This window comes from Myxocyprinus asiaticus, chromosome 33 (assembly GCF_019703515.2).
Source record: "Myxocyprinus asiaticus isolate MX2 ecotype Aquarium Trade chromosome 33, UBuf_Myxa_2, whole genome shotgun sequence".
NCBI classification, from domain to species: Eukaryota; Metazoa; Chordata; class Actinopteri; order Cypriniformes; family Catostomidae; genus Myxocyprinus; species Myxocyprinus asiaticus.
In genome coordinates, this window is record NC_059376.1 from 15,207,009 (window position 1) to 15,234,270 (window position 27,262).

The 27,262-nt window shown below is 38.8% G+C and overlaps 1 protein-coding gene across 3 annotated transcripts in view; it reads left to right on the forward strand.

Annotated features, from left to right (window-relative positions):
• LOC127424539 (solute carrier family 15 member 4-like) overlaps nucleotides 1-27,262 on the forward strand; it is a 107,338-nt gene that overhangs the window by 13,666 nt on the left and 66,410 nt on the right. For 2 of the 3 annotated variants that reach the window (XM_051669871.1, XM_051669870.1), the window contains exons 5-7: nucleotides 1,804-1,881; nucleotides 8,953-9,133; nucleotides 19,678-19,836. In XM_051669871.1, coding sequence (XP_051525831.1) covers nucleotides 1,804-1,881; nucleotides 8,953-9,133; nucleotides 19,678-19,836 — 418 coding nt within the window. The remainder of the gene's footprint in view (nucleotides 1-1,803; nucleotides 1,882-8,952; nucleotides 9,134-19,677; nucleotides 19,837-27,262) is intronic. The other variant, XM_051669872.1, reaches the window with a different exon arrangement.

Here is a 27,262-nt window from a genome sequence, read left to right on the forward strand (position 1 = left end):
TCATGTTTTCTGTTACAGATAATTTTCCATTCATCTTCTGTCAAAGCTCACTTGCCAACCCATGTTTATATTTCTTTGTCTATGTGTTAGTTTAGTTATTTGTTGTAGATTAGTTAATAAAGTCTTGTTTATATTCAAAGAGAAGTTGACTGTGTATTTGATTAAATTATATCGGTCCCTTGAGATCTGTCGATCCTAAGCTACATGCTCATAAACAGTATTTCAATCTATTTGTGATATTATTTTCAGTGGTCGTGAAAGTAGTATTACTGTAAGAATAAATCTTACGTTTAGATCAACTCATCGCTGGCTGAAGACTTTGATCGGATGTAAACATTGATTCTTTTAATATTCCCCGAATCAATCGGTAATTCCCTTATTGAGCTAAATTCCCTGCATATAAATTATTAGCAGATATAACAAGCCTGTTGTATTACATACTGAATGGTGAAGAATTTTAATCAGATTTCTAATCTGCTCAAGTGTCATTTATTTCACATATTTCCCTACGTTATTTTGGTGGTCGAACATGGCCAAGATTCTTAAACTAATTATTTATATATAAAATCCTACAACAATAATTGCATTGCTCGTTAAACATTTATTTACAGCAATCAAACTAAAGTCTAAAGCTTACTAAGGACTAATTATCAGGACAAATGCAGTCTCGACTGTAACTCCATTGGGACTTTAGAGATGTCTCATAAAATCAGGACTTTCCCAAATGTATCAGGTCGACCAGTCACCCTAATCCATATCCAGGCCATGAATTCTAAAGATCAGGCCAATGGTATCGTATGAAAACATTCTTTGTGTGTACACAAAGTCTTTCTAGCAAGTCAGTCCACTGTCGTCCAACTTTGGAGCGCTGTCAGGAGGCTATTTCCAATCATGCCAGTGCAGCTCCTATCTACTTGATGAGGGTATACTGAAAACTAAAAAAACGGTTGGTCAAGATTACGATCGAAGAACATGTTTCAAATTATCAGTAAAATCTGACAACGCTGGTATCAAAAATTGTGCTTCTTTACCTCAGATTATGATAAAAACACAATTTTACCAGATTTTGTAGCTAATGTGCATGCACGTTCTCGTTGATTGACCGGTGATGTCTGTGTCTAAATGGTGATTGTCTCTTATACCTGTAATGCGGGACTTCCTTTCTACATCCGTTGGGCACTAGAGCTTGGTTGGGCATTCCAATATCTCCCATTCATTTTCATAGAAGTGGCCCGTCTATGCTAAATAGTCTCTGATACAGTTTTAATTCCACTGCATGAAGGAGGCATTAAGTAATTTCCTGCGGTGAATTCTGCTTTTGTAGTAATGTAAAATTGGTTTGGCTCTGTCATGATAAGGATTGTTGTGTCGTAGCCCATCACAAGCAGAAACAAGATTCTCTTCCTCCAATTACGGGGAAAAGGTCACATTTTTTAGGCCCTGTCATCCCATATGTTTTCTCTGCTGAGATGCTTGCCAACTATTAGAAAGGTTACCCAGCATTGTTAGTCCTCAGGGCCTGAATTGAGGTTAGAGTAAAGGACAACATCTCTAACTTCATAATGAATTTGTGCATAAACAGTTATTGGAGATGGTTCCCATGAAGCACCAAACCACCGTTAAAGGTTGAACTATTGCTTCTGTTTTTGTTCACTGCTTTATTTCAAATTTTAATCAATAACAATATTCTGGCACAGTGTTAAATGTGCTAAATGGGTCATAGCAGTCTGTTCATTACCATTGAATGAGAATTGAGCATAGTCAGCCTATGTTCATATGTTGTGCTGTTTTCTTGGCTTCCAGATGCAGACCACGTATTATCTCCAGAGTCTTCATCTGAGAATTCCTGGAACCGATCACAACTCCACAGACTCCCACCCGGTAAGAGCACAGTGATCTCTGTGCCAGTCAGCTCAGATCACTTCCAAATTGCCCTACAGATGTTTTTAATTGCTTCGTTAATAAGGAGTTCAATTATTAAATGTATTGTCCTCCTTTTTCACTGTCCTCATCAGTTTTCCCAATAGTACTTGAACTATTCTGTGAGCCACTATTAGGAATCAAAATATTTCAAAGCCACATGTTTCAGTACAATTTTTGTTAAGTGGACATATGATGAAAAACAGGATTTTTCTGGCTCTTTTTAAATTTAAAATACTCTAACTTTCACAAAGCTCCCTCAACAGTCCACCCAGACCATATTTGGAAACTAAGCTGCCAGTTCGGGTTTTACAGAAATCGTCACTGTATATTGTGCTCATTTACATGTTAATGCCCACATTTATACATCAACATAGTATTCATCAATTTGACTTGATAATCGTAACGGAGATCATTTACAAGGTACACTAGCAAAAACAGTTTTTTGTTATTGTTTTGAGACTTTTACCATAGTGACAGGAGTTAATGGGGGAGTGGGATGAGAACATAAATTGAACTTGCATGTCCCACATAAGATCCACATTTTTCCTGTGTCCTGTGATGCTTAGAGCGAAATGTGGGCGTTACTTCAGTTATCAAGTAAACACAGTTGTTGTTACGGCTACGTCCATTCTTTCGTTGCAGTGTTGGGATTTGAGGAGAGGGTGTCTGATTTCATGATGACATTCATCAGTCACTATGTCAGTGTGTTACTGAACGATAATAAACTGCAAAAAAGTAATAAAGACAAAGAAAGCGCGAACAAAACAGGTGCGCTGTTTCTCCCAGATGCAGTTGAAATTGAATCTAAGCACATATGCAACATTTCAAGCAAAATTATTGGTTATTTTAGTGGAGTACCTGTGCTAGTTCAGCCTCAGATGTGTGTGCTTGTCATTTTGTCACACTGCAGATGACAAGACAGACACTGAGGAAGAGCCGTGAAGTTCTCATGCTTGGGTATGTAATTGCTTTTTCAAGTTGTCCGATCGTTTGGGTATTTTTTGTTCTAAATCCATACGTAAGTTTAAGCTTTTGTTTCGGCAGGTGATTGATAAGTGAGAGGTGGTGCTTCGCTGCCGTCCGGGATGCTGACCACATGCGTTTTTGTCTACCTCCTGTATGTGTTATTTGTGATCCAATCACAAAACGTTTTGCACCCCTTTTACAACTATATTTAGCGCTGACCAAATGAACGCAGTGTACATGGATCGGAAATCTTGACTAACATTATAAGTGAAGTTCAAGGACAAAAATGAAATACAGACATGTAGAATATGGCCCCTTAAAATGTCTTTCAAGGCTTAATTCAGTTTTAATATTGGAGGTTATACCAGGTGATGTTTGTATGGACAGCGAAGCTGCACTGAGTACAGTCTGTTTCAAGACACTATTGGGTCTCTGGCACACAGCAGCTAGAGAAATCCTTTGAAAACCAGGGTATTAACTTCAAAACCATTACCTACACTAATCGCAGATTAGCACCCTGTGCCCTCTTTCTCATCTGAAGTTGCTGTTTATTTGCTTTGCTTGTGTATGTGTGTACCTGTACAGGAGTACACTGTACTAGGTAAATGTGTCAGAACTGATGTACCTCCGCCTTGAATTAAATCCAACCCCCTCAAGATGGTTTCACAGTGACTAATCCAAAAACTCCTGGTCAATTTGTTCAACACTGACAATGCAGTCACATGTTGCTCTGTGACCATGACAGTGCATAGACACAAATGTAGCTTAATAAGCAACTTGTTTGTAGTGCGTTTAAGTGTGTACGTGTGCTTTTGACAGTCAGACTATCACGGGTCTGTGTACTTTTGCGTCCATTTTTTTAATACTTTTTAAACCCAAAAATGAAAAATGAAAAATGCGGTTTCTTCATTATTGGCTTTAACACTGATGAATAGAATAAGCAGATACAAACTCATTTTCTGTTGACCATTTCATTTTCTATTTAAAACAGAATAAAGAGAAAGGGGGAAATGGCTCAATTTTCATTTTCTTCCATTGTTTAAAAAATGCCTACTGCCTTAATCCCATCAGCTGGAATTAAGTTGAGATTGTTCTGCAAATTTGTCTCAATTTTCATTTAAATATTGTCCTGAACCACAACCAACTGTAAACTATGCAAGCCATATGTGTTAGAATCTTGCTGCTTGGCACATCAAGGTGTTGTTGCGAGGTGTTGCCTCTAATGGACGATGCGTGAGAGATCGCAAGCCACATCACTTTGCCATATGCTGAATGGGAGCTGGTCTATTATATATTATTTTTATTAACATTGTATGATTTTTGTAGTTCCTGTGTATTCGTGTCCCATTGATAAATCAGTGTTATAACCAATAAAGGAGAAACCCGCATTTTTCGTTTTTCATTTTTGGGTTAAAAAAGAAAAAGGAATGGATGCAAAAGTACATGGACCATCACGGTAGTCTGGCTGTCAAAAGCACACATACACACTTAATTTAGTTTTCTAGAATGAGAGACAGAATCACATGGTAAGGACAGAGGAAGTGCAAAACGATATTGGGGAACTGAAAGAGACATAATCTTCTGAACAAATTGCCCAGTGTTAAATAAGACACTAGAGTGTGAGGGTTGTGCTGTTTTCTGCCAGCTGTATATATATATAGATAGATATTGACGAATCATTGGAAGAATTTGACAGGTTAGGTTATCAAAATATATAGGCTAAAACTTCCTCTGTAATGAATGAATAAGCACAAGTCCAGTGTCTTGTAACTTCTTATTGCTAGTGAATTAGCAATCAAAGGAGATGTGGATCCTCTTTAATCTATTTCAGACAGGGAAAAAAAGCATTTGGCTTAAAATAGATAGCAAATGAAAAACATTTAAGCTACATTTTGTTTGCTGTGTTATGCTGTACAATTAAATAATTACACAGCTGAACCTTACAGAATTAGTTCAGCCAAAAATTAAAATTTTCACTTCATTGACTCTGGTTTCTATCTCCTTTAATTGTATGGAAAAGAGCACTATGAAGATTCTACAAAAATTCTCCCTTTGTGTTCAGGGTGTTTTTGGTGCGCATAAAGTTATATGGGTTTGGAACAACCATTAGGGTTTGTATATGATGACAAAATGTGTATTTTTGGGCAAATCATTCCCTAAATGGCTGTTTGCATTGCAACATAAACCTAAATTAGGTGACAGACTTCCTTAGCATTGTTTTTGAATTGTCACAGGCCTACAGGAACACATTTAGGGGCCATTTCAGATGCATTTAGTTCTACAGGAGACACATTCTCTCCTGGGTACCAGAGATTTGCTCTGTACTGCATGTCAGGTGTGCAAATCCCCATCTCTCACACTGACACACACACGGGTTTCCCCCTCTAAATGAACATGTGCTGCTTTAGATTTGTCCTCTCAGTGGACCGCACAGCCTTAAGGGAATCCAGTGTGCAGTCTTAACAAGGCCAGACTGTGAGCTCTTAATTAGGAGATACCCAGAGAGAGAGACAGAGAGAGTGCAGTAATCTGGGTGAAAATTATATGATGATGGAATGATGCAAACTGGCAATTTTAAGGAGAGAAAAAAGTATTTGAAAGTGCATGATGAGTGAGAGAGAGAGTGCTCAGAGGGACATATATAAATTACAAGTGTGTAGTCAAAGAAATGTAAATGTAATGAGGGAATAAACTGGAGAATTATAAGTGTTAAAAACAGCAGCTTTGGGACTGGCTTAAACTGAGGAATTATATTGAAACATGCTGAGTGAGATATGTTCAACATTAAACCGGCTAATACTCTTCTGGATATGTAAACTGGGTGCATAATGTATGCGTGCATGCCTGCTATATAATAGATTTATTTTTTTTATTAATGTTTACAGATCAATTAAATGTACGGATGGTGAAATATTGCTCAGGGCAGGGGCGGACTGGCTATGGGGAGAACCGGGACTTTTCCCAGTGGACCGGCCGCAAAACGTATTTCTCTTCCCAGTCCACACCGGCTCAGGGTGTTTGATTTCATTCCGACCAATCGGATCCTTAGTATTGATTGCGCTGTTGCACAGCTATTGCGCAGAAACTTATACCCACAATTCTGTTCAGCACATCAAGGCCTGCAACAGAGGAAGTGAAGCAGTGTCCACCCACTTTTTCAGCTGCCTTGCTTCCAGAAGAATGTTTCCTATTCATTTAGCCAGTAGGTGGATGTCGCTGGGCTCTTTTGCCGTGGTTTGCTTGCCACAATTCTCTGATTTGGTGGATTTTACCCCTCAGCATCATGAGCAGTGTAGTTTTTCAGCAGCAATTCTGCTATTAAACACAATTTGAAATAACACAAAACTTGAAATAATGCAGACTGGTGGCTTCAGCAGAAGCATATACTATTGATTAACAACCTCGGAGCTCACGGTAGGTCTATCGTCTTTTTTTTTTCTCCCCTTTTTCTCCTCAGTTTGGAATGCCCAATTCCCAATGCACTCTAAGTCCTCGTGGTGGTGTAGTGACTCGCCTCAATCCGGGTGACGGAGGACGAATCTCAGTTGCCTTCACATCTGAGACTATCGATCCGCACATCTTATCACGTGGCTTGTTCAGCGCATTACCGTGGAGAAATAGCACCTGTGGAGGCTTCATGCCAAACACCGCGGCATCCACGCACAACTCACCATGCGCCCCACCGAGAGTGAACCACACCATAGCGACCACGAGGAGGTTACCCCATGTGACTCTACCCTCCCTAGCAACCAGGCCAATTTGGTTGCTTAGGAGACATGGCTGGAGTCACTCAGCATGCCCTGGGATTCGAACTTGCGAACTCCAGGGGTGGTAGTCAGCGTCTTTACTCGCTGAGCTACCCAGGTCCCGGTAGTTCTGTCTATAAAGGATAGTAAGTTAAAAATAATGAAAATAAAATTAATAATCAATTCCCCTTTGGAAAAACAAAAGGGATTTTTACTTCTGGAACCAGAGTGTTGCACTCTAAAAGAACAGATGATTTCTGAACATGCTGATAATCCGAGTTAGAATTTGTCAATATGACATTGTTCAACGGTAGACATTTGACCACTCATTATCATTTATCGGAAACCATCTTTCAGCACCTTTTTATTAGTAGTGCTTGCTGAGACAAGCATCATTATTACTATTGTTCATACTTGTGGTTAGGAACATGAACACTAATCCCAAAGATTTACATTGAACATAGGGACCAGAATATCAAACAGACTTGGTGGTGCACTCTTTTGCACTGGCAATCATCCACAACACTCTAGCACTGAGGCAGCAAGTTCTACACAGGCAAGCACCACTCACAAGTTCTTAAGAAAATGTAAAAGAAAATCTAGTCTTTAAATGCAAATGCCAAATATTTCTAAATCCCCAAATCTGTGATGATTTCCAAATAGTCATGCCTTACCTCTAAATTTTTTTTTTTTTTTTTTTTTAATAAACCTCTGCTATCCTAAATGCTGAGTTTCCCCCCATTTATCACTATCACGTGAGAGCAGCAATCAGCCATTCATCATAAAACAGGTGCTCTGACTAATGGTTCTGAATGCCCTTTGGATATTAAAGTACTTAGCAAGTGATTAATGATTTTACAGCATATTTGGAGTCCTGTCCCCCTTTCTGTTACTATACAGGAGGTAACAGCTGTAGAGTTGCAGGGATAGTCTAACATTGACCACATGAGGGCGCTAAGGTTGCTGGAATGATGCCTTTTCTGCAAACTCTCTCTCTCTCGCTTGCGTGCACACACACACACACACACACACTCACTCACTCTCTCTCTCTCTCTCTCTCTCTCATCCTCTCACGTGCTCTGCCAGCATTCATGTATAGTAGTTACTTTCTCAATGAATGATCAAAAAAAATATGGTTAATATCCCTACCCCCATTTCTTAATTCTGTTGTATTCACACAGAGTGCGGTTATTTACAGGAGTGACGCCGTGCATTCTGCTAACAAATTAACTCAGGAAGTGATGGATGTATTTACCAAGAATCGGCATACAGTAGGAGTACAGGACCAAACTAAATACTGCAACTGTTTCTCAATTACGTAATAATTAAATGTGCATCTGAGATGTGCGTCATTCTTTTCCAAGTGTGGTGCAGGAAAATCACAGTGAAAGAGTTACATGTTTTGACTCATTCAAAAAATCTGAGACAAATCTGTCTCTCTACCTTGTAGTTTCTCCCACTAGCCCTGCGGTCTCAGGAGAACACATTCATTAAAGTCTACAGACTAACAGTGTGCTGTTGGAAGTCAGCTGATTAACTAGCAGAAACACAACACAGCATGTCTGTCAACAGTGGTTTATTACAATTCCTGGTCACTAATATGACTTGCAGTATATCAAAATCTTTAAAAATATTTAACATGTGAGCAAATTGCTTAAACTGTTGGCATATGCCATCCGTGTTTCATGTTTGCAGTTTCAAGACCAAGCCGTTTTGATCTTTTATGGTTTTGTCAGTCATCACAGTTTATGGAGTGATAGCCTGAATTTTGTACACATAATGTCAGTTTATGACTCCTGAATTTGAAGAAGTGTGTAACTTTTTTTTTATTGTTAAAACTACAATCCCAGCACCTATCCCAGCCTAAAATGCAGAGACAAATACTGTACAATCAAGCTTTTCAAAAGTGCTATGAAAACTTCCTCTGTTTTTTTTTTTTTTAGCGTCCCAATTGCCCGACACAGAAACATTGACTAAACCAATGGTTTGAGTTTTGGGCGGGACTATCTGTTTGTTCGACCAATGTTAAATGGGGGAATATTCTGGAAAACTATTTGAAAACAATCTCTATTTTTGCTATTTCATTTAAGTGACACTAGTGGTGCAGAAATTACACACTTCAGCTTTTAAATGTGGTTGTCACTCCAAAACTTTGTAGTGTGTGTTCATGGCCACAGAGAAGAATGCAGAAGAGAATTATGGTTGACCTTTACATAAACCCACAACCTCTCATTCTACTGTATCTTGTTTCCTGTTTGTTCATTCTTTTAGTGATCTGTAAACATTACACATTATTATTTATCCTTGTTGTTCGTAGCACACCTTCCGTTTCCCTGCGGCTTGGCTGACCATGTTTGATGCCGTGCTGATCCTCATGTTGATCCCCCTCAAGGATAAAGTGGTGGACCCCATCCTCAAACGCAAAGGCCTGCTGCCCTCCCCTCTGAAGAGAATCGCTGTTGGCATGTTCTTTGTCATGTGCTCGGCCGTGGCTGCTGGTTAGTCAACATACGCACGCACATACGCATGCACATTATCAGTATTATCAGAGGTGCGACTCAGACAACACACATTGCAAAGGTTTGTGACTGAAGCGTTCAACCTTTTCTGTTCTGTTTTTCTTCTGGACATGTTCTTGTCAGATGAAGTGTTGTGTGTGTGTAACTTGGTAGGAGGGGGAGTGGGTGTAAAAATCTTCACATATACACATTCACAAGCTGCAGCCCACTTAAGCAGTAGGAGTGTTTGAATGTGATAGCACAAATTTACAGACACATTTTAATGTATGCATTCGTTTAGTGTCAAGAGGTCCGTCACGGTACTGAACTTTAATTTCAAACTTCATAAGATTCACATGCTGTGTGTTCTGTTACCTGTAAAATCGTACAGACACCCTTCACTGCTCTTCGGAACAATCTAAAACTCCAAAACCTAACGCGCACGAGCACACGCACACACACGCACACACACACACACTGGTGCGGCTATCCTTATGAGGATTCTCCATAGATATGATTTCTACACTGTACAAACTATAGATTCTATCCCCTAACCCTAAACCTAACCCTCACAAAAAAACGTTCTGCCTTTTTACATTTTCAATAAAACATCATTAAGTATGTTTTTAAGCGATTTGAATTATGGGGACACTAGAAATGTCCTCATAAACCACATTTATAGCATAATACCCTTGTAATTACCAGTTTGTAACCTAAAAAAAGTCCTTGTAAACCACCCAAACCCGCCCACACACAACACACACACACACACACACACACACACACAATCATGCATTCTTAATTTTACGGCTGGATATCACTGACTGCCTTATGGCATATATGTCATGATTCAATACACCGCAACATAAAATGAACCATCATCGCGATTGTAATTGCAGCAAACGCTTTAGAGAGACCTAGCGTTTTTGCAAAATCAGATTCAGATTTTCAAGATTTTGCATGATACTGCCTCATTAATTGAATTTAATCTGTTTGAAATTATATAAATGCGCACCTAAAATTACCAACACAAAATTTAAAGCAGTGTTTTTTAATCCTGGAGAACCCCTGCACTGCACATTTTCAATGTTTTCCTTATCTGACACACCTATTTCAGGTCTTGGAGTCTCTACTAATGAGCCAATCAATAGAATGAGGTGTGCTAGATAAGGGAGACATTCACAAGGTGCAGTGCTGGGGATTGAGAAACACCGATTTGAAGTATCGATGCGATATTTTGAGAAATATTCTGATATGTGATAATATATGTTGATATATGGTTGTATCGGCACAGCCCTACTTAATTACATACATCACGTATTCATAGGATTGTTCACATCAAACTCAAACTAAAATGTATTCATGATAGAGATTATGACAATGCCATTTGTTGTCAGATACGGTACAGCGACTCTAAGATTTGTGATGGGAAGCGTCCAGGTGCAGTGATTCAATGTAGAATGACTTCCACACACACACTTTCACACACACACGCAGTTTTGACACTTTCACACAGTTCACCGATCTCACCTCTGAATTCTGTCACTCCTGTCCAACCATAAGGCAGAAGGAAGATCAATATTCCCGCTAGTTCTGAGAGGTAATATTCATACCTTTTATATTTTCACCATCCTCGAAAAATACCAACCTGAATCAGCTCTTTTGCACTCTTCATTAGTCTCTTATTCCATCTTAAAATATTTTTCCAGAGGAACTTTGGAAATTAACTAGTGAGAGTCTCCAAAACTTGTGCTTTTCAGACTTTTAAATCTGCATGTAACCTGCAAAGTATAAAACCTTTTTTTTTGGGCAATAGATGGTTGACAAGTGAGTAGCTGGTTCTTGTGATCTGAGATGCATTAGGACGGATTGGTGTTTACTCTACAACTGCAATGTGCTCACATGCATTTTTGACTACATCCGAATGTGGTTTGTTATCGTGTAACAATTTTTTTTTTTTAACCGTTTACATCTGTATGAAGCACTATCTATTGACGCACTAAAAGGTTTTCTCAAATTGTGAGAATGGTTGTGATGGTATTGGAAGTGTAAGAATGGGTTGAAAATTATAAACACCATTCAGTATGCCATTGTTCTCTATTTTTCGAGTTACATCGATAGCTGTAGAATTTCCAGCTGTTATTGCAAATTACAGTTTGTAAAGAAAATTTATTATTGAATGAAAATGTATTTATTTCTGAAACACATGTTGCTAAAAAGTTTTTAGCTCTTTTTGTGGTGCGGGCCAGTGAAATATTGGGAATAAAAACTAATCAGAATTAATAACGAATAAAAAACAATTCTTATTTTTGTGCCATCATCTTAGATGGAAGAATTATCTTGCTTACTACAATTTGAGACAGCCTTCATATCAGAATTGTACCTGTGATGCCCAAAAAAGCAGTTGACAGCTCACTAGGTCTTTAGACAGCCCATATCTCTCCAAAACATTCCTCAAGCTAAATGTTTTTGACTTGCTCATATGTCCTGTCCTGAAGAGTCTCAGGCGTTCTTTACACTGTTGATGCCTCACTACGAAGACAATACTTTTTGAGACCATGTCCGCACATACACAAAATTTCAAGTTACACGTTGTGAGAGTCGTGAAGTGCTTGTTTGAAAGTTGTCGGAAAAGACACCGTTGACAGGTCGGCAGTATTTCATTGTTCGGATTGATTGTGCCCCGCATTCCAGTCAGTCCCCAGTCCAATTCCAGCTCATCCCAGTGGATTACACCAAGCTTAGTCAGGCTGACAGCGTGTGCTGCGTCCAGACATTGACATATTTCAGACTAAAACGCTTTTTGAGTGAGATGAGTATTGGGAGTTTGTGCTGTGGAGTGTGAGTAAGTATGAATATTTTTCTCTCCAACCTTGTCTTTCACTCTCTCTGATTCTTTCAAACCACTGTCAAACTCTGCACAGTAAGGGAGAGAGATGTTTAGACATTTTAAATTCCTCCTCTCTCTCGGCTGCCATCAAAATGAATATGTGTGTGTTTGTAGTTTTCATGGGGGATTCTTTAAGCAATAAACACTCAAAATCTCACCTCAAACTCCAGACAGTCAAAATAATGAGAGATTGATGTCAAGTGAATTTCTGGATGATTGCAATAGATTTTCAGGTGTTTGCCGCTCTTGATTTGCACCCACTTTAATATATTGGTTCCTGTTAACTACAGTGACCAAAATATCTACAATATAATGGTCTTGCATAGTCAGACTTTTGATTGTTAGTATAAAGTGTGGTTCACATTGCAGTTTTTCTGGCTAAAGACATCCCACTTAGACAGGAATTGATCATTTGAGTAATATGTAAAATGGCAAACCAAATATTTTTTTTTTTTTAATGTGATGTTTAAATCTGATTGTGGATATAACTGAAAACAAAATTGTAACAGGTAAAGGATGGTCAAGGAGGAGGCGTGTGTCTCTCTTGAACTTGCGTCTCCGGTTTCCCTTTATCTCTCTCTCCTGCTGATTAGTTGACTCAGCGCTGGCCGTGCACCCTTACGGCCCGGTCATGCTCTCCTCCTCGTCACACTCCTCCCCCGCCTGTTTCAGTCCAGGGCACAATCCGGACTGGCCTACTCACCCTGCCCCCATCTCTGGAGGGGAGTCACTGCCCTTCCGGCCTTTCCGCCAGCCGATGGTCCACCCTGCCTCCTGGGAGCCTGGGGAGAGACGAGGGGAGAGGAAAAGAGTAGCAGGAGAGACACAGAGAGAGAGAGAGAGAGAGAGAGAGAGAGAGAGAGAGAGAGAGAGAGAGACGGGCTCACCGGCCCCAGACACGCCGTCAACTGGCCCCCAGCTCGATGTACTGCTTCCGTCCGCGATGCCGGGCAATGGCACTGGACCCCTCAGCTGTCCCTTTCGGTTGCTGGTTGACGCAGTGTTCCAGAGCCACCGGATCGAGCACTCCCTCGGCATCGCGATCCTCAGTCAAATGCGAGGACTCCTTGACGCCGCATCCTTCCTCCTTCCCGACTTTCGGCACCAATGTAAAGGAATCAAGAATGACAAAGAAGGAAGCTGGGTCCGGCTTGACAATCCACGTGAGACATTTATTGCATATACTCTTTTCAGTGTCACACAATATGACTTTTCAGTCGAAACATTGAACAAACAGACAGGTCCGGGTTGCTTTTCAGTAGTTCCCGACACACACAACCACATCAACATGCATCTCTCTCTCCCCATCTGCTGCTGTCTCCTCTCCTCAAATACTCCCACCGCCCCTCACTGGAACACGAGACCGGTGTGGCACACAGGTGGAACTCGGTCACCACTGATCTTCCCGGTCTCGCTCTGCCCAGACACCGCTTGGCCCCACCCTTCTCGCCACAAAAATATACAAATACAGGTGTAATGATTACACATTTACTTGCTACTAAATAGGCATTTTTCCACACAATATGTGGAACTAGTACCTGAACTAAAATCAGTTTGTGGTGCAACTATACCCGTTCTGATTCAATTTCAAGCGGCATTTTTCCACCAGGGACACGAAAGCAGGGACTTAATTTAAATAAGCTTTGACATAAGCAGGTGATGCTGTTGTGGCGGCAATTTATTATTATAATTTTTTTAATTTGCCCAGATTTTCAGATAGCGCGAGCCACACTAGCCAATTTTTGGAGTGATTTTCAAGTGTGAGCTTCATTAACATAATCGCCGGCCAGTAGGTGAGAGACGCCACGTGCATTAGCGTCTGCCAGCGGGAGGTCGTTAAAGGTTTCCATGAGGGGATGCGTCCATAAGGGGACTAATTTCACGCTTCCTCTCGTGACATAAGCACGCTGGCATGTTCAAATTAAAGCAAAACAAATTATGTTTGTGAACAGCATTCTCTTGCAAACAAATTGAGCTGTACTTCCGGTTGTTTCATGTCAGTTCTCGCATGAAAATGCCAACACGTTTACGTCACATGGGAGGCAGCGTGAACTGAGTCCCCTTAGGGACGTGCATTGGAGACCAACAATTATAAACAGTTATTGTGAAAAGGACTTAAATTTGATCTGTTTCTCACCCAAAGCGATCGTATCATAAACATAGCATAAACAGACGTGAGCCCTTTCACATTCTTCTCACGTTGTGAAAACGCTGTTGCCATAACAATGCGCTATATAGCGCAAAATCAAGAAGTCTCGTAAAAAATTAATGTGAAATTAATATGTCCCTAGGCTGAAGACATCAAGCTGATCTGAACGTTTTCATTGCACTTACAAATGAAAACTTAATATCACAAACGCTGATTGTAATCCATATTGATTCTGTCACCAAGTGTTTGTCCTACATTTTTCCCCTACACTAATGACTTAATGAAATTTAGAAGTGGAGACACAACAGTCTGTTTTTGTGGAACATAATTTCTTTACTCACTGAAAGCTGCATATGGACATACGCATTCTATGGCAAGTCTCGAGGGGATAAAATGCACAATCACACACATTCACAAGGTAAACTTACTCTATAAATGACTCTATTACAATTGTTTGTGCTCACACGGTTCTCCCGTTGGCGAGCTCCATGTGACAGGGAATCAGAGACAGAGAGTTGGTGAGTTGGTTTGTCTCACCCCTCCTCCATTCTTCATCGCCAAGTGTGACATACCTCTGACTGAAGAGAGGGAGATCTTTGCAAAATAGTCTGCATGTTTGACACACTGCCAAAATCTAGTGTGGTGCCGGCTTAATGCAATTCAGTCTGTCAGAATGCTTGTCAACACTCATGTTAAAGGAGACACTCTCTTAATCTAATGCTGCATCTGTCTAATGCTTTAAAAAGTCAGTTTAGGATTGCTTATTATTATTATTTTTATTATTATTATTATTATTGCTTAGTAATATTCATTATCATACTGCATATTGATTAAGTTATGATTCTCCTGACCGTTGCTGTGAAAGAAATTTGGATACTGGATTCTTGGAACTTTCATTAAAAATCCCTTGTGTTGAACCGAAAATACATAAAATGCTAATAATTTTTGCTTCAAAACACCTATCTTTAATTGGTATTCTACAGTGATGCAGACGAATATAACCTTGATATTGCATGATAAAGCCTGAACATGCAGGAAGACTAGTATTCAGTGCACAATACAGATGTTATCTAATAATAACCATTACTTTGTTGTAGCCAGAAGCAGGGAGGAAAATCATTGGCACACTTTTGCGGAATTAGTATGTGCCATCTATGTTCATATTGCACTGTGTATGTGTTCTAGAGATCAAAATAATGAGAACCTTTGGGACCCTCTCTTTCTCTCGCGAGAGAAAACGTCCCATTCTCTACTCCCACTCACCCACAGTGACTCATTAATAAACTATTACCTGATACGATCACTGTTTAAGGATGCTTACTCTGTGTGAATGGATTCAATAAAAGTGTGTGTATATGTGCAAGGGAGGACCATTGTAGATTGTGTGTGTGTGTGTGTGTGTGTGTGTGTGTGTGTGTGTGTGTGTGTGTGTGTGTGTGTGTTAAAATGCATGGAGTGGTAAGTGTGCGTGTGTCTGATGTAATGGGGCCCACTAATGGGGCTTATTATATAGATGAGATATCTTGGGAAATGAGTCTTTTAGTGCTCCTCATTAATATCAAACCTATACTCCCACAGTTCTTTCTCTTCTAGCTCCTTTTTCTCCTTTTTCATTCTTCCTAAGCTCTCACGTGTCCATTTCACTCTCCTGAGTACATGAAGATATACACACATGTCATGCATACAAACGTCACCTGCGGGTGCACGCTACATAATAGGTAAATTGCAGGCATTTATACAAAGACTTGAAAGAGTCAAGGATGTGTGTGAAATTAAATATCAACAAATAATGACAAATAATAGCAGCAGGAAAGACAAAAGAGAGTTGCAAATTTTTTGAAAGCTTTTTAAAAGTCTCATGAAATCAAAATGGACTCTTTTTGCTTTCCTCCTACATTTTCCTGTTCTTATTGTGCACCATTAATAAGTGCAAAAAAGGTTTGTCTTGCTTTTCCCCTGTAATCTTTTGTAATTGCTTGTTATCTTTCCTCAAAATGTAATAACTTGTTTCAGTTCTGACATGACTTTACTGTTCGGTTGAAGTCACCAAACCCTATTTTTTTTTTAACCCATTCCATCCAAGCACCTATCATATAGAAACAGCTTTTAATGATCCATTTTCAATGGATACAAAACAACTCACACCATTTCTGTCTTGTTGTATATCCTGTTTTTCTTGAAAATATGTCATGTTATAGAAGTAAAATGGGTTGCGAACACTCATTCTGACTACAAAGTCAAACATAGTAGGTCAAGGGTTTAATGGGAATTCAGTTTTTTACGTTTTTTTTTTTCACAGGGTGCGGGTGTGTGTTTGGTTTGTCTTTATGCCTGCACTGTGTCTCTTACTTTACATCTACTCGAGCACTTTTAATCCATGGCTACCTAGTGGCTGAACCCAGTTGGGCTTCGATGGTTTTTACAATATCAACAACATTTCCAGACCCACATCTAAACATTTAAAGAATGTTGCCCAAACAGATGTGTGCTTGCAATGGCACAACCCAAAACCCAACACTGCCCACTGGCACAGATGTTGCCCACACACCTGGACACTTGTCCTGCTATCAGGCTTTTCCACGGCAAGCTGCTTTGACAACAAAGCTGAGCCCAGACACACACACACACACACACACACACATATACACATACCCACCACACAGCAGACGATGCCTTGGGGCAGTTCCAACTCCATCGAATTTTTCCCAGAAATAAAAGTCACGTTTTTTCTGTCTTGGTATTTAAATCTCTTGGAAGTGCAGAAGTGAGGTCTGTAATCTGCAGCGGGTCACACTTTCAGCCAGAGAGTGTTTTATTCCAGGCATCATTTGTATTCCGATCTAAATCTGACATGCCACAGCCGAAGATCAGAGCGGAACGCTTCCGGTGTTCAGGCGAGAAGTGAAAGGGGGAATGAAAGATGAGAGGGAAGAGAAAAAGTTAGTCTTTTGTTAACTGAAGAATTTTGAGTTAGCGGCTGTGGTATAGATGCTCTGTATCACAGACTGGTTATTTTAAAGGAATCGTTCTTTCAAAAATGAAAATTTTGTCATCATTAACTCATCTTAATGTTGTTCCATGAACGCAAAAGAAGATGTTAGGCAAAATGTTAGCCTCAGTTGCCAATAAGGCTGGGTATTGATACAGATTTCCCCATTTGATTCAGCTTTCGATTCAATACCTATTTCGATTTGAAATCGATTTATTTGGGTATATTTCTGTTGCAATGTCCATTTTGCTTAAATATGAAGGAGATTCTCTCTCCGCTAATGCTCTTAATTATAAATGAACCTTCTAACTTTCTAGGTGACCCTTCTTGGTATCATTAGAAAATATTAATTTTACAAATTATATTTTGTCTTTAGTTTATCATCTTATTGGTCATATTTTTGCCAGTCTTTTTCATCATTACATGTCTTGAAATTGCATATATTTTTTTGCATATATTTTTGTTAGTTGTTTATTGTTTACTGGCATAATTTGGACTATTTACAAGTATTAGATTTTTAGAACACACGCTAAATCGTGACTGTTTAAGACTATCAGCATCGGCCAGTAAACGCGTATAACGAAAGAGGGCGTGCATGGTTTCTTTAGCACATTTGTGTGTGATTAGAATTAAATGTTCCTTTTTTGCCTTTTTTTAATGAACAACTGACTGAAAAGAACAGAAATAGTTTTGAAGAGACATTGTTCAATGTCATATGCGTGGATCTCGTCTTTGGACACAGAATGAGTTCAACCAAACTTTTGCTCTCAACACACAGTTAAAGGGTCTCAGTGCTAATTACTCTACTCAGTCATTGGTTAGTGAAATCTGAAAGTTAACCAACCAGTGTCTAATCACAGACATTTTAAGTCGCATAGCGCAAAATTTGGTCGCACATGCAAGTGATTTACTTGCATTATAGAGAGTCGCCACATAGAGATCTTGGGATGTAAGAATCGATATTGAGGTCGTTCAAACGTAGATCAAAATGCATTGGAAAATCGATAATTTTACTCACACTGCAAAAAAAGATTTTGTGAAGTGTTTTTGTCTTGTTTTCCTGTAAAATTGTCTAAACATTCTTAAAACATGATTTATTTTCTTGTCAAGCAAAATGGCATAAGATTGTATGTCTTGTTTTAAGAGAAATCTGACAAAAGTAAGTGAACTTCAGACTTAAACCCCCCCCCCCCCCCCAAATTTTTTTTTTTTTAATTTGCCAATCTTTTGTGTTCTGCAGAACAAAGGTTTGGAACAACTTGAGGAAATTATGTACATTTTCATTTTTGGATGAACTATCTCTTTAAGTTTATGAAATACAAGGTCATATACCTTCAGAAATGGGGATATTTGTATGTTGGTGTGATTGAGGGTTTCCATGAGGAGTTATCTCAACAATGCCTGGAACCTGGTTATTATTGGATCAAGCTTTTAGATAGACCAGGACAGCAATCTCTGGTTCTGTCATTCACTATGATTACCCGCTAAACCCAACCTGAAATAATTGTGTGTGTGTGTGTGTGTGTGTGTGTGTGTGTGTGTGTGTGTGTGTGTGTGTGCGTGTGCGCACCCATGTTTGTATGTGTGGAAGATAAGCCGCTTTGACCTGCGTGAAGCGCTGCCATTGACCTGACACTTAATCCATTAATGGACTGTTCTTACCTATCCATTCACTGTTACATGCACTTTCTATCCAGACATCTATACATTGTATCCGATACAGGTCTAACACTCAGACACAAATGCATACACATGCTCGAGTCAAGACCTAGTGGTCAACCGATATGGGTTTTTCAATAGCCGATGCAGATATCTAGAAAGCAGGGTAACCAGTGGTTGATGTAATGCTGATTTATATGATATTATTAGAATTTAATGATTGCAGATGAGATGTGTGAAATTGCTGAAATTAAAAATACATTTACTTGGCATGACTTTTATTGGAAATTCACTCAAAATTCTAATTATTATAGCTATTGTATGCATTTACTTGCACAATCTTACACTATTTATGCTTAATAACATTGTGAAAGGTCATGTAAACACACAACTGTTTAAGCAAAAACCGATCAAACAGATTTTTGCCTATTACCTTATTGCTCTGCATGTAAACACCTTTACCAGCATGCTGTCTGCTTATTCAATTGTGGATGTCAGTTTACATTTTGATGTCTGGTTTTTAGAATGAGCTGTTTTTTTATCTTATTGTTGTGCATGGTAACCCATTCAAAAAGTACACATAATTGCAGATGAATGAATGTTAAGTTTGCTCAATATTTACTGAAAATACATAATTTTAAAAGAGAAAATGGCAATCAGTAGATTTTGGAACTGAAACAAGGGGCAGTTATCCATTCTCTTTATTGGCCAAGCAGAAACAGTCTACTGCTCCACATCTTTTATCATGATACTAAGATCAGGATATATTTATTTTTCTTTGAAATGTTGTTCCTATGACTGTTATGAGGTACTATGAGGTCATTTATCTCCGTATCTCTTTTTCTCTCCCATAATAGGCATTTTAGAGACGAAGAGGCTGGAGATTGTCAACAAAGAAGGCCCTATTGAGCAGTCGTTCAGTGGAGTTATATACTATGCAGCTAATCTGGCCATATGGTGGCAGGTGCCTCAATACGTCCTCATTGGCGTCAGTGAAATCTTCGCTAGTATTGCAGGTAGGTGGTCCTGAGGTTTGCCATCTGTACTAACCTTTGCAAATCGCTTCTGAACTGCACACACACATCAAAAGCTCTCACCTTCAGTGTGGCGAAATTCTAAACTAAATCGAATTTTTACTTTTGTAACATTACCATTTAATGTTAATCAGAGTTTTGTTGCTTTCTTAGACCCTTAGAATTTAACAGGCTGCTTTTGCTACTGAACCTTTAAGACTTCTATGGAAATGACCTCTGTTATGATTGGCTAATTATAAGGGCAGGCCTAATTGAATACTGCATAAGTATATGTAAAGGCATATGTAAATCTTGGCAGTTACAGTATATGTTAATATGCTCATGGTTCTGATATCCATACCATAGTGATTTCTGAATGACCCACTTTTGCAACTCAATTATTTTACATTGTCTCTGTGGATTGGCAAGTGAGCTTTGCATTGTGAATGTTTGAGGATGTCTGGATAGTTCACATTCGAGTATGACTGCATACTGTTATTTCCAAATTCTTTTCATGTCCCCTTTACATTCAGTGGTTTATAAAGCCAAAGTAATACTGGGTGCTTTATGATAAGACACATTAAAGTGACAGTGATTGTAAAAATAATCATTATCCAGCACATCTTTGCTGATACGTTAAACTTAAGCCATATTTAGTTTAAATGAGTTGCATTGTTTTTAGTGTGTTTAGGTGTGTCATTTGTTTTAGTTCTTCAGCTCTTGGTCCCTTCTGTGTACTGTAGATTTTTCTCCATGGGATCATTCATCTACTTAATCACCGCACTAATCAATGTGTGTCCTTTTAAAAACTGCAGTAAACTTCTCTCCGCCTTGCCTTCATGTAGCAGCTCTTGTCTGAGCCATTGCTGAAATTGCTTGGTAAGGAATCCATGACTGTATCAATCAGGACCAATCGATCAGAGCTTGGCGATACATTATTGCAGTTATGCAGTTTAGATGGCTGGGAAAAAACCCTCACTGGAATACACAAAAAAATATCAAGAAAGTCTAAAAAAGCAAGTGGGCAAGAGATGAATGAGATAAGAGATTAAAGGAAACGATGTCCCCTAACACTGAGTTTGTGTGAAACATTGCACTTAATGTTGTAGACCGGCTCGTATAGCTCCAATAATTACAACAATTTCTGTCATGTTCCTCATCATTACAATTATCTATAACACTCTTCGTATTTGTGTTTTTTCTATAGCAGCTCTCTTATAAGGTTCCCATGGAAAACTTGAAAAAAATCAGGACATTTTTAAATTGGTATTTTTCAGGCCTGGAAAAGTCATGGAAAATACTTGAAGTAAATACTGTATGCATTTTTTATTTATTTATTTTTTTATCTAGCTTAATTTTTATATTTGCTAGAAATTGTCCTATGCGAGTGCAATTTCTATGAAATTATTTTTGAAAAAAATAATTTCAGTAATCACAGACAGTTGGAAAATCTTGAAATTTTTGGGACAAAAGGTATGGGAACCCTGTTTGTATTAACTGCTGGTTACGGTATCTGTGCAACTTTGTGTGTCCATGCACATTTCAAACTGGTTAGAAATTTGGGATGTGTAAAACTACATATTTTCATATTTGAGTAGTCAGTGAGTTGTGTGAACAGCTAGTTGGTGTTATGGAAGCCCTATAATTGCTCCTTAATATTACCTCAACTGGTGGTGTTTATTTTCTGTGTGTGTTCAAAAACAGCTTGATGGAGCATAACAATGGAACAGAAAACAGGGGTCTCAAGACATGTTTTTTACATGTAGAACCATTATTACCTTGACATGCTGTCTTAAAATGCCACGCTGATGGTGCGAGACCCTGAAGAAAAAAAAATAGGCAGATTCTATTTGCACCGTGTTGCAAATAATGGTATGTGCTACACCCCAGTACAATTTGTGGCAGATATTATTAGCACCCCAAACCTAGTGCAAATAATGGTAGATACTAACTGTATCTAATTGCACCATATTTAAATACTAACATACAATTTATTGTGCTTATTTAGAGTCCCACAGACAAACTACATTAACCCCTAACCCTAACCTTACCTGAGAAAAAATAACCTTGGTTTTACTACAGTAACCAGTTTCACCATAGTAATCGTTGTATTTACAGTAACCACAAAATTAACCATGGTTATATATTACCACCATATTATTGTAGTAACACCATGGTTAATTAAATTAAAACTTTGGTTTCTGCCAAATTACATGGTTACTACAATATTGCTACAGTGATGCAGTCTATACACAAGCGATGGGGGAACGAGTGTGATCGACATACACCTCCTCTGGATCGAACCCTTCTCTGCACTCCCCAACATTCACCGTGACTAAATCGCTGAGATGAAATCAACATTTATATTCATTTGTATCTATTAATTTAAGTAGAATTAAAGGAAATATTAAGAGTGGAACCAGGAAATCGGATGGGGAAAAAGAGTGGGACAAAAGGTGGAATCCAATCGGGGTTGCCAGGACAATACTACACATTCGATCCGTATTTACACCCAATGCCACTGCAGTGACATCTATTGTCTGGTTTGTCATGTATTCCTGTGGTTTCACCAGACTGTTGGGGTCAAATAGCTGCATTGTGTGGCAGATGCTATTTACAACGCGGTCCAAATAGTCACTCCGAAAAATAAATAAATACAAGAAGCAATGCAATGTCAAAAGACATCCGCTTTTGTAGGTACACAAACCAACATTTAAAAAATAGCACATACACTCCAGCCATTCATTAAGGGAAATTACAGATATTCAACAAATAAAGTTTAATAGGCAGTATAACCTTTTAATTGCACAGAACTATCCACACATTGCTTCTGAAGTCCATCAGTAATTGTCTTAAAAAATATTGTTGAAGACTGAATTTATTGTACAAGCTCTACTTTGATGGCTGTAGCAGCTATACTTAAAATGGAGGCGCTATCAGCCCGCTCAGGAAAGTTGCATCTCTAAATTCAGCCCTTGTAAGGCACAGCTGATAAAAATATTAACGTTAAAACAAATTTTTTTTGACAAAACTAGATAAACTAGTCATGATGGTGGATGACTAGTTGACAAGTCAACCATCCTGACCCATATCTATTAGAAATTCTAGTTTATTTGTGCTGTTTGTCCCCCAAGCACACAACTGTGTTCATTTCTGACCGACCAGCTTCTCTACCAAGGTCATGTTCAAATATGCCTGTTTTCCTCTTAGACACACAGCACACAGGTAATTTCACAGCCATTTGACACACAGATTAAGTCAAAGGCTGCAGTGTACCTCCTCTTAGCCATTATGAACCAGCAAGACTAATAAGTAGCATTTGGCAAAGACAGGGAAAAACACTCTCCCATCATACTGAATTGTAGTGAACACTGACTACTCCTCTACCCCCACAATCCGGTCCTTCAACAGGATTGTTTTTTTCAATCTGGACCCAATCCTGCAAGAACATTTAAGGTTTTTTATAAGAAGACCAAAGACTTGAGCCAGCAAGAGAAGAAGCTATCTAAATGAGGGCTAGAGGAGGCTAAAAGGTAAAAAAAAAAAAACACCTGAAATCAGTTCCATGTGAAAAATATTGCCCCTTACTAAAAAAAAAGTTTAAGTTCTGACAGAGCACCTCATCTTAATGACACGATGGCACACCAACTAGATAACACTTTTACCCTCTTTTTGTTAACACAGCAGCCCGCTCCAAAAGAAACAAGCTAAATCCTTTTCCCTTTGCATTTTTTGCACTTTCTTGTGGGGATAGTGGCTGTCCCTAACAGTTAACATCTTCATTTAATTTTTTACCTGCGGACCCAAAAAATTGAAAGAAAAAAGGCTCAGTGCCGGTGCAATAATATGTCCACGGTGGATGTTGCGGCTCCTGATTGAATTTCCAGCAGAATGAGGAGATGGGGAAGGCTAAGTGTAATCTTTTGCTCCTCCATCACGTCTCCAGGAGTTCGAGTATTGTGAAAAGCCCATAAGGCGTTATCTGCACAGGCACTTTTTAAACCTGAAGAGAGCCATCAAGCTATAAGAATCAATACAAGAGGCTGCCCGTCGCTTGATCACAGCCAGCTGTGAAATGATATTGGAGAAATTGGAGTTGTGCGAAGATGTCTTCAAAAATATTATGATTAAAGACACTGAATGTCGCCCAGTGAAATGAAGATACATTTTCTATTCCATATTTCTTTTTCAATTTCTTGCATAAGCCATTTTACTTCGGAACATAAATGATTTGGAAGATAGCTAGCAGTCAGTGTGACAGTGCTTCACCAATAACCTAGTCCTGTGGCAAATGGTCTATTTTGCGGCAGAAAGTCTGGTTCTTTCTGCAGCTTATTCTGGCCAAGAACTGCCTGTTTTTGACAGGATTAGCTTTCTGACTGACCTGTAAAGCTGTCAGTTTGTATTGGTTTTACATGATGTTTTGGGTGGGTGTTATCTGATAATATATCACAGTAAAAGGATGATGTAGTAAAAATTAATTCACAAAAGAGCATGGCTAAATGCAATGAAGTATAATAAATTAGCACAGACTATTTTACAGATATAATTAAGAAACCAAAGCAGAAAACAGTTCTACTCATGGGTTTAGTTAATTTGCTAGTAAATGCCTCAAACAAAGATCTAAATATCTTTCAAAGTTTTATGTTACTAATCTGGCAAACATTGACAAGTGATGATTTTGGTGCCTGTTGTATCAACCCAGTACCTAGTTAACACAACTTTTTCAGACAGACTGAAAAAAACAAAAAACAAAACTGTGCCCTTCCTCAAGGAATATACTTCAAAACAGCCAATCAGATTCGCACTGACTAGATTGAGAAAGTGTTTTCCAGTTTTGTGTGCAATATGCATCCTATAGCTAGTAAACAGACTGTGAGACTACTAATAATAGCCAAATTCTACACACTGCAACGTTCATCTAATGGAGAAATAGCTTGCTATAGTTTTGCATACAATTTTGTCATCAAAATCTTGAGAATGCGTCTTAAAACTTTTATCAGTTCTGCTCTGAGAGGGACACTTACATGCTAACACGGAATATTTTCCAGAAGCTCAGCCGCAGGACATTTATCCGCCAGTTACGAAGTGAAATGCCTTAGCAGTAGCTTTTAGAGGGAAAACAGCTCTTTATGTCCTTTGGGCAATCAGAGTAAGATTTAATGTGACTGCAACAGCAACTAACAAAGGTTTGTCTTGGATAACCTCATGCCTGTACGGCAGTATGCTGACACACTTTCATAGTCAAGTCTCCAAACTCTCTCCATCTCACCCCAGGTCTCTAGTGTCCCAACCCTCCCATGAAATGCAAATGCCGCCCGATAGCATGTAGGAATCTTTCAAATAAAGCCTCAGTGCTCTGTCCCTACCTCTGGGGAAACTCTAGGAAATTGGACGACAAGACTTGTGACAAATGTCTCTGGAAAGTTCCTTCCTCTGGCCCTATTCTGTTTGAATAAATCCTTTTTAATGGAGTCTACTGCCAGCTCTATTTTGTCGTGGGCTGTTGGATGACAGTGGAAGCCGAGAGTTGATTCGAGAGTCTGATTTTTCACAGTTTTGTAGACACACACTTGTGTGCACACACACCACCTGTGGAGATGAAATATGTGTGGACTCTGGTAGAGTGGACGGACCTAAAACCTGACTGAGGTTTATTTTCCAGTGGGGATTTTAATTATATATCGCTCTCTCCAAAAAATATTAAAGGCTAATGTTGTTTTCCAGCACAGAAAAATTGGCCACTGCTTGACTCTGCAAGAGGAAAAGTGAAACCAGAATATTCAAAGTTAAAGTTGTTCTCTTGGCTTTTAAATAATTCAGCTCTGAAGCTAGAAAAGGTCAGGTTTTATTTTTTATTTATGATTTTTGTGTGATATTGTGGATGGCCATGTCATTAGGCTCTTGTTAGTCATAACATTTGAGACAGATTGTAGAATAATGTTAAGTTCCCCTCCTCACTTAACCCTTATTTTCACATGACGCACATCAGAGCTTCAGTGCACACATCTCAACACAAGCATCATGCTCCGCTTTGACCTCCACATGAAAAGCGGGGCAGATAGCATCATGGAAATTTTATGAGGTTTCTAGTTGGCAGGATAATGGGTAGTAGCTGTAAAAATTGTATAATGAATCAAAAGAGGTAACATGTATTTAGAGTTCATACAGAAAACAGTTGTAACCAATGTAACAATACATCATGAAAATTGTCTAGTAATCATTTGCTTCCTGTCAAAAGGTCAGCGGCAAATTAGGTCAAAGCTTGAGTTTAAACTTTGAGTGCCTAATTACATCGCTTGACCTAAGCAGTGGGTGGTAAGACCAAAATCATGCATAACGGAAGGAGACTTATTATATAAAAGTAACGGTATATATCACAATATAGTTATTTTTGGCAAAAATATAATGAAAAATGGGATATGCATATTAAAAAAAACTTGCATTGGGGAATGTGATGCAAGTCATGTGAAAGGGCCTTTAAATTCAAACTCATCAATATCTAACTAGATAGGTAAAGAAAAACGTTTACATTTTCCTAACAAAGCCTTGTCCTAAAGTTTTCAAAAGTTTTGAAGGTATCCAGGCCTCGCCGTCAGACAGAAAATCAGACAGACAGACAGACAGACAGATTTTTGTGCATAAATGATCGTCCACTACAGGAAAACCGTGAGCTGGGTCAGTTAAAAAAAATAAATACAGCCTGATAAGTCTGAACAGTGAAGGTCTGTGCCAGTTTGTTTGAAGTAGCTCGATAGCTCTAAGAATTACTGCACTTAGAAATGTTGAATTGAAGCCAATGGGAATTTTGGCTGGTTTGAACATCCATTATGGGAAAACTGTTATTACAATCAGTTTGAAAAGATGTAGCACAAAAAGTTAGATCAGTCTGAAAGGAATAGTTCACCCAAAAATGAAAATTCCCTCATCATTTACTCACCCTCATGCCATCCAAGATGTGTATGACTTTCTTCTGCAGAAAACAAAGATTTTTAAAAGAATACCTCAGCTCTGTAAGTCAATGCAAGTGAATGGTGACCAAAACTTTGAAGGTCCAAAAAACATATAAATGCAGCATAAAAGTAATCCATTTGACTCCAGTGGTTTAATCCATATCTTCAGAAGCGATAGAAGTGTAGGTGAGTTTTTTTACTATAAATGTCCATTTACTATAAATGTTCATGTCCACATTCTTCTTTTATTTTTGGCGATTCGCATTCTTCATGCATATCGCTACCTATTGGGCAGGGAGGGGAATTTGTAGTGAAAAAGGACTTAAATGATGATCTGTTTCTCACCCACACTTATAATATTGCATCTGAAGACATGGATTTAACCACTGGAGTCGTATGGATTACTTTTATGCTGCCTTTATGTGCTTTTTGCAGCTTCAAAGATCTAGCCACCATTCACTTGCATTCAGTGGACC